General features: G+C 47.0%; 3 protein-coding genes across 6 annotated transcripts in view; 2 read left to right on the plus strand and 1 right to left on the minus strand.

Moving 5' to 3' along the window:
* The window catches only part of LOC115201162 (paralemmin-1), a 34,450-nt gene extending 32,043 nt beyond the window's left edge, over positions 1–2,407 (plus strand). For all 4 annotated transcript variants that reach the window (XM_029764524.1, XM_029764515.1, XM_029764543.1 and 1 more), the window contains one exon: positions 492–2,407. In XM_029764524.1, the coding sequence (XP_029620384.1) occupies positions 492–1,432 (941 nt within the window). In that variant the 3' untranslated portion in view covers positions 1,433–2,407. The remainder of the gene's footprint in view (positions 1–491) is intronic.
* Positions 2,408–2,724: 317 nt separating this feature from the next.
* LOC115201176 (uncharacterized) lies at positions 2,725–8,797 on the plus strand. Its single transcript, XM_029764559.1, has 4 exons — positions 2,725–2,752; positions 4,496–6,996; positions 7,917–8,005; positions 8,339–8,797. The coding sequence occupies exons 2-4, from the start codon at positions 4,572–4,574 to the stop codon at positions 8,435–8,437; spliced, it is 2,613 nt and encodes an 870-aa protein (XP_029620419.1). The 5' UTR covers positions 2,725–2,752; positions 4,496–4,571; the 3' UTR covers positions 8,438–8,797.
* A 2,157-nt stretch (positions 8,798–10,954) lies between these two features.
* Positions 10,955–13,201, minus strand: LOC115195069 (anoctamin-10-like). Its single transcript, XM_029754932.1, has one exon. The coding sequence runs from the start codon at positions 13,199–13,201 to the stop codon at positions 10,955–10,957; it is 2,247 nt and encodes a 748-aa protein (XP_029610792.1).

Genomic DNA, 13,201 nt, shown 5'->3' on the forward strand with positions numbered 1-13,201 from the left:
CTCATATTTTTCTCAATATCTGTTCCTGTGGCTGGGTTTTGCCTCCAGGGTACGGCTTAACGATGTGGCTGGCTGGGTTGAAGGGCTGGAGCAGAATGCAGGCGATAGTTATATTTAGCCCACTTTGTTTCTCTTGGTACATTTCTTATGCATGCTGGGGGCTATGGAGAGTGGAAAGGGTACTGGGTTGTGCACTGTGAGCCTGCACAATGACCTTGTGGTGTTTACTCATGTTGTGCAGGCTGACATTAGCAAAGAGGGCTCTGACATATGCCACAAAAATGTGCCTCCTCGCCCTTTACCTACTGGTAATGTAGGCCTTGCTTTAGGGGAAAGGCTATATTTATAGTATTTGAGTAGTGGTATGGGTAGAATATAACATTAATATTTTATGTTTCTATAGCCCAGGTAATCCATGCTCTGACCATGATTCCAAATATAGTGACTTGACTGTTATATTGCCCTGGATAATTTCTCCCTCTGTGTTGCAGTTCTGGGGATGGTTACAGTGCAGGTGGAGAGGGATTCAAAGACAGGGGTCACCAAGATCAGGTCTGTGGTGCCCGTGTCTGGAGCACCCAGGGCCTTGGGGGAGACGGTGTTCAATGACAGCAGGAAGAGCGTCCACCACGTCGGCGGGGCAGAGGGACAGCCTTCTGCTGAGGAGCTGGGACAGCTTCTTAGTGTCATCAACGATGTCGGGATGCAAGTGCTGCTGGATGAGATCCCAGTTGTACCACAACAGAAGGCAGAGGAGAAGATAGAGGTTGGTGGTGGGATGGAAGAGGAGGTGGAGGACCCTGCCACACTTACAACCCTGGGCTCCACTGAGGAAGAGGTTGAGGTTGTGGGGTATAAGGTTGATGAGATGGACGAGGAGATAGAAATAGGAGTGGCGGAAATTGTGGAGGGCCCTATCCGACCGACCGCCCTGGGCTACACTGGGGAAAAGGTTGAGGATCTGGGCTATGAGGATGATGAGATGGACAAGGAGACAGGAGTAGGTCAGGTAGACCTTGTGGAGGGCACTGTCACACTGACCTTCCTGGGCTACACTGAGGTAAAGTCAGAGAGCGAGGGTCTGGGCCATGAGGATGATAGAGAGTTGTTGGAGGTGGAGCGGGTCATCATTTCTGACGCGGGTGAGGAGGAGATTGTTCTTCAGTCTCCGGTTCTTGGGTCTGAGACTGAACCCTTCCTGGGCTACACTGAACAAGAGGTTGAGGCTGTGGTGCATGAGGATGGTGAGGAGGACGTGAGTGGATTGGTTGTCTTTGTGGAGGGCCCTGTCCCACCTGTCATCCTGGGCTACACTCAGGAAGAGGTTGAGGATCTGGGACATGAGGATGATCCCCCCAGACCAACCCCACGCTACAGAGCCGAGGAAACCGAGGCATCCAAACACAATACCAAGTGCTGCTCTATCATGTGATTCTGCACATGATAGAGCATTACCCCCCCCCATTCCTCTAAGCTATGCCACTCATGATGAATGGTCTGTATGCGTGGCCTAAATCTACAACATTGTCTAAATTGCACAGGATGTGCTCCAGAGAAGCGTGCACTTGCTCCTCGTCTAAAATGTCACCGGTATCCTCTGAGACTACCGTCCCACATGGCTTGTGTCATGGAGTGTTTACTGTTATCCTCCGCTCTTCAAACAGCTCTGTGAACAGACTCCAGTGTCACTGTTACAAAGCCCTTCTGCCTCCTGCTGGACACAGTTCAGTAATGCAACTAGGTTTTACTGCCAGAATCCCAGCAGCACTCATCTCACACTCCTCCTCTGCCTTTGGGATTGGTTGTATCAGGCCAAAAAAAGTACTCAGCATTATGTCCTCTAGGAATGAACCAAAGATGAAGAATAGAACAACCACTGATCTGTTTCTTTTTGGAAATAGATTTTTAAATATTAATCTCAGAAATGCCTGATGTGCCTATTTCAATTTCAATGGCAACTAACCCTTTTGTTCTCTACTTTTAGAGTGTCCTCTACTTTTAGAGTGTCCTCTACTTTTAGAGTGTCCTCTACTTTTAGAGTGTCCTCTACTTTTAGAGTGTCCTCATCAGTAATACAAATGTTATGGTTATGAGTATTCCGTCAGTGACCAAAACAGTCTGTTAAAGAAGGGTTGGTTGCAATTACATCTATTCAGTGTGATTTGTATGTGTAAGTGTGTTTGACAGTTGACTTTGATTTAGCCATGTCTGTTAATGAAGGTGGACAAAAAAAAACTGGAATGTGTGTGTGATTATCAAAACAAAATATATTTCATATTCTTAAGATTTTTGTTTGTCTCGTTCTTTCCTTTTGATTAGCAGTAGCAACGTTCCTGTCAGGACGTTCATGTATATGACTCTTTATTGCAAATGAGCTGTGACATACCATTAAAAACACGCTATGGAACTTTGGCGACTATTAAGTCTTTTTTTTAACCTCCAGCTTTGGGCTGGATGTGTCAATGTGGAGTTAATACATACTTAACATATGAACAGAATTACTGTCTTACCACAATTAGCCATGAAATCCCTAGTATAAAAGAGATACTATTTTTCTGGAAGATGTGCTATGCCATTTTCCCTAAAATGTTCCCCACGTGGGCCAGCCCTGTAGCAATTCGAGTTGTAGTCAATGAGCTTCAGCCCCGTCGCCGTTTGAGTGACAGGCAGTCTCACCTCTCACGGGTCTCAGCAGCAGCCTAGCAGCATCATTCAGACAGAAGCCTGGACACAGACACGGCACTGCAAACAGGTGGGTCTCTTTCTTATTATTCATTTTACAGTACCTTGCCGTATTCTGATATTATACTGTTAGTTACCAACGTTTTGTCATTAATAGCACTCACAGATCCATATGATTCATTTACATTTAATTTCCATAACCCATTTAGTTTTCATAAACGAATAATAATGGTTTTGAACAGTATGGCTGTTATTATTGATCATGAAGTAACAACTCATACTCTTGAAACAAGCGTCTAGCTTTACTTTAAAATAGATGCATACATTCCCACAAAAAGCTTTAAATATTTGAGATTTCAGGATATTTGATATTTCAGGAGGTAATATGTATAATTAATTGTGGTTTTCAAGGAAGAGCTTGTATATGTATCACTGAGAAATGTTTGGCTGACTTCCCCTTAATGGAGGAGATAAACTCATTAAATATCATTAATATGTTGTGTTGCGATGCAATCACTTCATACATAGTGTGGCTGGCTTTTTGATAATCCAGGGCTGGAATATGGCTATAAGCCTGAGAGTAAATATAGACATATAAATCTCACCTGCACCTGAGGTGACTACAGACCTAGGAATTTCATTTCATCACTCTTTTGTTGCTAAGAATTTTCCTGCACTACAGAAAACACAAACTTGTAGTGTTTATAAAAGGCTTCTAAAGTTTGTAATTTCCACTTTGAAATTTCAGACTTGATTTGCCCTAACAAAAAATGTGTCAACCCCTACAAAAATGGCATTTAATTATAATCCACACAATAATTCACATTTCCTGCTGCTGCATGATTATTTTCCTGCTGTAGCAAACTGTCTTAAAATTAAGATCCTGCATCTGTAGATTACATGGGAGCATTTGTAATTATTCATGATGACAGACAGAACTGCATAACCTCAATGACAATGACAGTTCTGATCAGTTTGCCATTATGCATCGTAAAACATCTGGTGTCATCTTAACAGGTGTGGTGTCTGGAGACATTCATGCAAATGACATACAGTAAACATGAATTTTCATAATGTGGTTCACTGGTTCTCACAGATAGAGCTCTCTAAACTGGCTGGAGTTTAAATTAGTATGTTGTCATGAAGTCAATGTTTTGAGTTTAAGGCTGAAAGTGATATGGCTCTGGAGGAGAAGGCTGTGAAGGAGGCTCCTGTAGCAGATGCATAGTGGATGTGCCAGACAGTGAAAAGCTGATTACTCTTCCCCCTAGTAAGCAGAACTCTGCTCAGGTCAACTGCATCACCATTGTAGTGTCAGCTAGTAAATATGTCAGGTGAGAGAACAGAATGCACTACAACTTTCAGATCATTCCTTAATTTTAAAGCTTGAAAGGTTAAAAGGTGAAGTTGCAATTTGTGAGTATATATTTATAAAATCCAAGTTCCATGTTTTAGTGATGTGAAACTCTCATACTGTAATCAATTCCCATAAAGTCACATTATGCCAGGCCAAAGCTGGCATAATGACAGTCAACCTTTCTTTCAACTGATCTGACAGCAGTCCTCAAAAGAAACTTGGGCAACAGCAGATTCACAAACATTTACTTTATTGTCCTATTTCTGCTGGTAATACCTGACATCTACGACATTGTTATAAAAATTGACATTTTTAGTACACACTTGAAAGACTTCAACACATTTTGTAACTATTTGGTTTACTGAATGGTAGACCATCTAAGCCTTGTGGTGTATGTTTTTTGAAGGGTCTCAAATAACATGCCTCTAATTTCAAAGTCATTAACATATTTTTCAGATTGTGAGACTGAAACCAAAGACAGTGAAAGGAGAAAAATAAAATATTAACAGGTGTGAAGTTATACCCCATCACTATGGAAACAGAGCCCATGGTCAGCCCCCGATCTCCTAAGAGTCCAGTCTCCCAGGAGGATTGTGGTCTCTGGATGGAGGTTGGCTGTAAACCGGCAGAGGACACAGATACGGCCAAAGACAACTCCTCCCTGACATCTGGGGAAAAGCCCTGTGAGGCCTGGCAGGCTGTCATACCACCTCCCCCTTTGGTCAGCGCAGGCCACCCTGATAGGGTGGAGGAGGATGACCACGTCTTCATCCTTCCCCCACCATGCAAAGACCCCTCTTGTCCAGAAGAGGGCAGCACTATGGAGCCCAATGTTGGGGCCATAAGCGTCACAGAGGCTAAAGAAAATCCCAGGAGCTTAGATGGAGTCCAATCTGAGCAGCCTAGCAGCACTCCAGTCATGGACATGGCTACAGTAACAGTGGACGAGGAGCAGCTGACTGAACCGAAGAAGGGAGGATCTGTGGATATCACAGTGCTGACTGAAAGACCTGGCTCTGCCACGCCACCACCAACAGACGAATATAAAGCAGTGGGTGCCAGTAGCCCTGAGCAGCCTCATCCGAACATGGAAGCCAGCATTCTGAAAGAGACAGATCCTGTCCCATCATCACAGACAAGGGAGTCTGAGCCAGAGCACTGCCTTGACAGCAATAGTCATCCAACCCATGAAGGGACCATCATAGAGCTAGAACATTCAGACGAGAGTAACAATGATGTTGAGGACATGGTCGATGGTAGATCACTAGACTACGACATGACCAAAGACGAGTGGGTCAGGAGAGACAGTGCTAGCAGTGATGTCCAGTGCCTCCAGCCTCACCGATCTATTTCAAGAGGCTTATCCAGAGAACAGGTAACAGTGCCCTCGCCTCAGTCACCTGCCTCTGAGCAGCAGGAGCAGCAGGAGGCTGGCAGCCTGACAGTAGCTGAAGATATTCAGCAGGGGGAGCAGCTGCTGCATCGCCTGCATCTGGTGCAACAGAGACAGGATGGACAACAGGTGCCACAGGAGCCTCCACCCTCACACCAGGAAACCATGAAGACAACCAGTCAGGATACAGGCTACCAGGAGGTAGAGAGAATCGAGTTTAGGAAGGAAGAGGAAGAAGAAGAGGAAGGAGAGAGTGAGGGAAGCGGTGAAGAGAGAGAGCAGGGAGAGAGAGTACAGACTGTCGAGGTGGAAGAGAGGGCAGCGGTAAGTGAGGAAGACTCAGAGATTCCAGAGAAAGAAGATATTGAAACAGTGGCAGGAGAGAAAGTGGAGGAGGTCCAGTCTCATCCTTCTGCCCAGCTCAGTGTCCAACCTATGGTCAGGATTGAGATGGAATGCAGTGACGATGACCAGAGTGACAGCGGGGTGTCCACTGACTTTTCCCCTGTCGGCACACACGAGATCCACACGACCACATCCCCCATCATCGAGAACAAGGCTCCCCCACCCCAGAAAGAGACTCCCATCAAGAGGGAGATCCGGCAATCTGCTGAGAGGGAGCAGAGCCTGCGGCGGTCCAGGTGCATGTCAAACACCCAGGAAGGTCAGGAGGTGGTAGACATCCCCCTGATGAAGACTCCCCTACTGGCTAAGACACTGTCCTCTAAGGCAGGGCCGGGGCAGGGCGCTGACTGGCAGTTCTCAGAGAAGAAGATGCAGAAGGAGATCAGCCAGGAGATCCAGAGGGAGCTTGTCCTGGTGAACATGGGGAAGATCCCTGGAGTCTACAGCAAGGGAACAGTACGCCAGATGAGGGAGAGTAAGCTGCTGTTTGAAGCCTTCCAACAAGGCAATGCAGAAGGACCCACCAGGCACAGGAGACCCCCCACAGCAGGCCTGGGGATGAGAGGTCATGTCTACCCCTCTGTGCTGGAGAGGACGCGTAGCATGGAGCTTGTCTCTTTTAAAGGCTGCCCTCTCTCAAGAGCCCACTCCCACCAGATGTTTGACTTAAAGGGCCAAAAGGATGCTAGCTCAGGCCAAAACCCAAGTGCAGAGAACCAACCTGCCGGTAAAGGAGCAGCGAGGAAGGTGGTTATTCTGGAAAGTGACGACACAATCATAGCCCACTATCCGAACCGAGACAGAGGAGCCCAGCGCCTCTACAGAAGCCTAGACTGCCTAAGTATGGAGGGCAATGTCTCTACAGAGGAGGAGGCCACGGATGAGGTGAGGGGAGAACAGCCAGGGGATGAGGACGAGGGCTCTGACATCCTCAGGGAGAACCTCTTCTTTAAGCTGCGTCCCTCACTGGCCATGAAGCCGGAGGTGGAGAAGGACATCCGGGAAGCCAGGGAGAGGGAGGAGGAGCTGCGCAGGCAGAGGTGTAGTCTGTACGGAGAGGCAGGAATCAGTGGAGGCAGGCCAGACGGCACAGAGGACCCCAGCCCAGACCCACCTACCACACTCATTCCCTCATCCACCTCCTCTTTCACAGCATCAGGTCAGTGGACATGTCCTGTATTACATGTAGAATTCCTTTGTGTTTGAATTGGGGTCAAAGTGAGGGGGAGAGTCACATGTTAGAATTTTTGCAAAAACTATTTGTTTGTACCATCATGATATGGTGTTGCGTCAACGTATGATAAATGCACCTAGCTGAAGGCAAGTGGATAAGCCAGTTATAGCCTCATTCATTCCACAGCACACATTCATCTCAGCCCAAGCACTTTAATGTCTGCCTATTTGCATTAGCATCAGATAATGTTATTATGGGCACAGTATTGTCGTCAACTTAGTGTCACCCCTGTCACCAGCGGTTAGGGCAAGATCACTCTGGCTGAACACTTATCTGAATCAGCAGCACATGCCACAGGGGGGCTTTGTAGGATGTAACCAAAGTTACCACAGCAGTACAATGGCCAGGAAGTTCAGATCAAGGGTGTTCTGGGCATCTGCATGTTTGAGATGGCAGATATGTCTTGGGGGGCAGCAAGGGGTTAGGGTTCTGTGAGCACAGTGCAGTCACAGCTTATTCCTGTCATGTAATGTAGAATCATATGAGTGTGTATATTCTAGATTGATAAACTTGTGGACATGGGGATGTTTATATATATATATATATGGCTGTGACCTGTGACCTGTGACCATTGATATTAGGGGTCTGGGGGGACAGACAGAAGAAGATCATTTCTTTGACTTCTAGCATGATTCAAATAAAATGAACTAGTTCCAAAAATAGCCATCGGAGGAATTACAATATGAATTATTGTAATTGCAATGGATACATTTTCAAATGGTACAGAGTCTAGAAGGAGTTTGTATTTTTACTTAGCAGTGTTTTGGAGCCTGCTTGATCAGTCTGTAAATCCTTTCCTTATCCCATTTCCTTATTTCCTTATTCCTTATCCTGCCTTTCTGCAGTTGATGGCCGACATTCCACGGGGAAGTTGGATCGCACCTGGCCTCCTCCCAATCCTAAGAGTGCTAGGGAGAACCCTGGACAAACACAGGTACAGCTCTACTTTCCTAGAAGTATCCTCCCTGTGACAGGAACACAACATGTCATTCACTCACAAGCTTTGATTGCAATTATACTGTATGTCTGTCTCTGCTAGCAATGTAACAGTAGCTCTGTTTAGAAGCGGTGTATTTACACTGGCAAAGCTGACCTCAACATTTCTTTTCAGAAGTAACTGGCCTATAATGTTTGACATCTGACAAGGGATGTGGTTATATTCAAGTTCTGTGTGTGGCTAAATGGAGATTGACTGACATGTAAGAAAACCTAACCTGCTAATCAGACTAGCTAAATCCATTTCCTGTGTCCTGCATTATCTCTCCAGGAGCCCAAGGTTTACAAGGCAAGCGGCCAAAAAACTCCTCTGTGGCAGCGTTGGGAGGCAGGTATGGTGAACGGGTCACTGCCACGGGAACAGGACTGATACTGGAGGTCACCAATACCATGACTTCTATACCATTAACATTTCAAATGACTAGGATGGTAGAACTGCATAATTCACTACGATGGCAGAAACTTGAATTAGTATTAGCTTGAACATTCCATAATTTGTAAGACTAACATCTGTTTTGGATATAACATCACAATTTCATGACAAACATTCACAATGTACAAAATACACCCTCTCTCATTTAACTGCTCTGCTTGTAAAGGTTTAACTGCTGTTCAGTGTTCGATCAAAATGTCATCCACAATTCAGAGAAATGTCATTATCAAGAATTGCATAAATTGGAAGGTAATCAAAACTACCATAAATGTTTCAATAAATGCACAAATGCCGTAATCATATCTCAGTCCGTACATATCTCAGTTGTGTCCCATCAGGCTCTGCTTATCAGTATTGTACAATTTGTTAATACAATCCAATGAGGAGAAATTAAGTGCATACATTAAATATCCTTTTCAAATCAACTCTATCTAATTTATCTTGCTACAGGAAAGTTCCTGTCCTTCATGTTATAGTCACGTGTGACAGTGAACAAACAAGGACCTACAGTAATTGGCATTTACATTTTTTTGTTATATGCTTGAACCCAGATGCATTTTGAAAACCAGATGACTATTATCCTGGGTGCAACCATGTTTGACTCAGCAAGCATAGTTAGCTGACCATAACCCACCCAGTCTACTTCAACATGAGCTCGGGACTCTGTGGCTAAAGTTGTTTCACTGTGGGTCTCTCTATCTGCCATAAGTCACAAGTTAGAGGTGAGGCAGACAGCTTTCTGGTCTCTCAATGATTGGCTGGGATCAGCCCTTCCCATCTCAGATACTGTACCACTGACAACTCATTATGAACATTACTGTCCTTAATGACATGGAGTAACCAAAGTTGAGTCCATCCACATATAAAACACTGTCATGATGTGACTCAGATGAATAGTGGAAACAGGGTTCTGTTTTAACACCAGAAATGTTTGAGTCGAGGTTTCACTACTTTCCTGTTGGCAGGTAACATAGAATGACAAAACAGAACAGTCTATATTGTTCAATACTAAGAGTCTTGTCATCAGCAGATTCATTTAAAATCAAATCAAATGTTATTGGTTACATACACATGGTTAGCAGATGTTAATGTGAGTGTTGTGAAATGCTTGTGCTTCTAGTTCTGACAGTGCAGTAATATCTAACAAGTAATCTAACAATTTCACAGCAACTACCTTATATACACAAGTGTAAAGAGATGAATAAGATTATGTACATATAAATATATGGATGAGCAATGGCCGTGCGGCATAGGCAAGATGCAGTAGATGGTATAAGATACAGTATATACATATGAGATGAGTAATGTAGGGCGTGTAATCATTATATAAAGTGGCATTGTTTAAAGTGACAAGTGATACATATATATTGCAGCCAATTATTAATTATTAAAGTGGCTAGAGATTTGAGTCAGTATGTAGGCAGCAGCCACTCAATGTTAGTGATGGCTGTTTAACAGTCTGATGGCCTTGAGATAGAAGCTGTTTTTCAGTCTCTCGGTCCCAGCTTCTGGATGATAGCGGGGTGAACAGGCAGTGGCTCGGGTGGTTGTTGTCCTTGATGATCTTTTTGGCCTTCTTGTGACATCGGGTGCTGTAGGTGTCCTGGAGGGCAGGTAGTTTGCCCCCAGTGATGCGTTGTGCAGAACGCACCACCCTCTGGAGAGCCTTACAATTGAGGGCGGAGCAGTTTAGGCCAAAGTCTAGAACTACAATAACTTTCCCATTATATTATTTTTAAGTTATATCTTAAAATGGAGAATAAAGAACCCAGGGGACTACCTGCTATTTCTGAGTTGCAATTTAGAAAGCAATAGCAATGTTTGAAGGATCAAAGGCTAGCAGCACCCTCTTATGGCACTGGAAGCCCTGGGTGTAAGTCCATAAACACTGTAAAATGCCACTGTAATCTAGTAATGTGCAGTATCTTTATTAATGCAGATACACATTTGATACATACTGTAGCTAGGTCATGTGTTTAACAAACATATAGTCTCAAAAAGCTGATCATTAAAACAGGAGGACTTTCTCCGGTCTGTGATCAGACTCAGTGGAGAGTGTCTAATCTGTGAGGTCACAGACATGACCACTGAGTTTAGCCTTGCTTAGCACCATCTGTCAGTTCTACTGCCAGGGCGGAAGGACTCCAGTCACAGTGTTAATTGTCTGACTGTTATCACCATTCAGCGTAGGCCAAAGCCTGGGCATAGCCTACAGTAGATGGGACAACGGTTAAAAATGACCCTCTAAAGATCCCAGATATAGATGTGTGAGCTTGATTTGTTTGAGAAAGCTTTCTGTACTCTAATGCCAAAGTTGATAGACTCTGTAAAAGAAAAATGATATCCCTACACACACAGACAAACAGCACACCTATGTCAATCCTCATTCCTCACTTTATTTGCAGGACACAATGATCCTCCCACAAAGCCTAAAGCTGAGTGGCTGCTGCATCTCTACAGTATGTGAGAGTGCTGCTGCTGCTGTTGGTGGTGCGGGGGGTGATGGAGCCTGTGGAGGTGGGGTTGGCGAGTCTCTGCCTTTCTGCCAACAAACCAGGCCAGGTGGAGTAGCAGGTAGGTGACCGCCCCTCTCAGGCTCAGCAGCAACAGCTGCAGCAGGAGGAAGGCCCTGAGCATTTCCCACCCAGTATAACTCAGGAAGAGAAGCCTGAACTCCAGAGAGGACCACAGCAGGAGGGAGTTGAGCAGGACAGCCAGGGCCTCAAAGCCACAGAAGACCCGCTGCCACAAAACGTTACCCCCAGGGGATGTTCTGGGGAAGGGGCGGCGTGCGCCTGAACACAGGTGCCACAAGTCCATGCAGGATTTAGCTATGATGGTCAACAGGCACCAGAGGGCACACTGGGGGTAGATGCCTGAGAAGAACATGACGTGGCAGTAGGAGATGAGGAGCTCCAGGTAGCTCCAGGTCTGGGTGTCACACGGTGGTCTGTTGCTCTGCTCTGTGATCTGTCTAAGGACAGGAGACTGATGTTCCTGGTGGGCGCGGCCAGGGGGCGTCCTCATCCTCCTCAGGTGGCACAATAGTGTGGCGGACAGCAGCTTGATGCCCAGGTGGGTGGCCAGCTGTACAGACAGGTGGAAGCGCACCATGGTGAGGTCATTCAGGACCAGAGCCCTGTAGAAGTGGATGGAAAAGTGGTTGAAGAGGCAGGATAGGATAACCTCAGGGAGCAGGGGCTGTTGCCTTGGTGACTGTTGCCCTGGCGGCTCGGGATCAAGGCTGAGGCCTTGGGACAGTTGGAATGCAACACAGTCCATCCCTGCCATGGCAACCGTGAGGGCGATTTTGGGGAGGTAGACAAGGATGTTGTGAAAGAGGAAACTGAGCTCTTCTCTCAGGAGGAAGTCCCCCACTAGTCCATCTAGGTGTAAATACATCAGGATCAGGATGGAGGAGAGGCAGAGGGTGCAGGTTAGGAAGGCAACGGAGTGTTGCAGTCTCCTCAAGCTCATCTTTCCAAAAGGGTGGGCATCAATCAGAGTCTGTTGTGGTGCTGTGACCTGTGCCACCCTGGGCACCGCTGCTGCTGTTGATGAGTGACTGTGTGACTGATGAGTGACCACAGTCCCCCAGTCCCTCTGCAGGGCTTTGCTCTTCTCCCCCCAGCCCTGCAGGAACAGCTCTGACCACACCACACTGGAGAGGGTGAAAAAGACCAGGTTGTTCCCCAGCCTGAGGGGGTAGAAGGAGAGAAACATGGACAACGTGGATTTCAGGAGGAGAGCACTGACCAGCGAACCCTCAAACCCAAAGTAGAGGGCCACCGCCTCCCCGAAATAAGCCCTGATATCTTCCAGCAGCTGCCAATGCTCTCTCTGGCTGAAGGGTTTGAGGCCACACCAGCCAGCCCACCACCTCCCCTGGAGGCTCTGAAGCAGCGGGGCTTCATGTAGGGGGTAGATGCTAGTTAGGACTCTTAAGCGGGACAGACTGGACATCACTGGTTCTCCTGGGAGGAGGGGAATCTGCTGGAACACCTGGATTTCCTCCCCCTCCCCCACTCTCAGCCTGGCCAGGATCCTCTGCACCAGGGTCACACACTCAGCCGATGACAGCATCCCATACACCCCCTCCGTGGGGCGCGTCCCCCCCAGGTCCCCCACCTCCCGTGCCTGACCTCCTATAGGGCAGCAGGGCTTGTGTCTGAACAGAAGGTCCTCATCAGCCTCCAGGAGCAGCCGCTCTGGGGTGGCCCCCACCACCATGATGGCACCCCCGGCCCTGGTCCGGCTGATCACTCTGGCCAAGAGGTCTAGTCCCCCCAGGGGCTCGGGTGTAAGGATCTTCCCCAGGAGCCAGTCCACTGTGTCAGCGTCCACCTCAGGGTGGAACTCCAGCAGAATCAGAGGGGTGATCTCATTGAGGTGCTGCACGGGGAGCATGAAGGCTGCCATGGTGACATTGGTGAGTTCTTTCCTCCATGTGTTCCCTCCTAATAACATGCTGTCCCGGAGGGCGGTCATGGCTCCTTCTTCCTGGTGTTGACAGGGGGTTCTGCGTAGTGTTCGCCAGCCCCCTGCTTCCTCTCTTCTCTTCACAGGGTACAGGGACAGGGCTTCGATGGACAAGATTGTCTCAGCACACAGTGCCACAGGGATGTATGATGACACTAGCTGTAGCTGTGAGAATGTCTGACAGTGGGGCAGCACAGTGCGGTTGCATTGTGACATCAGCAT

The sequence above is a fragment of the Salmo trutta genome, chromosome 1, assembly GCF_901001165.1.
Source record: "Salmo trutta chromosome 1, fSalTru1.1, whole genome shotgun sequence".
Classification (NCBI taxonomy): Eukaryota; Metazoa; Chordata; class Actinopteri; order Salmoniformes; family Salmonidae; genus Salmo; species Salmo trutta.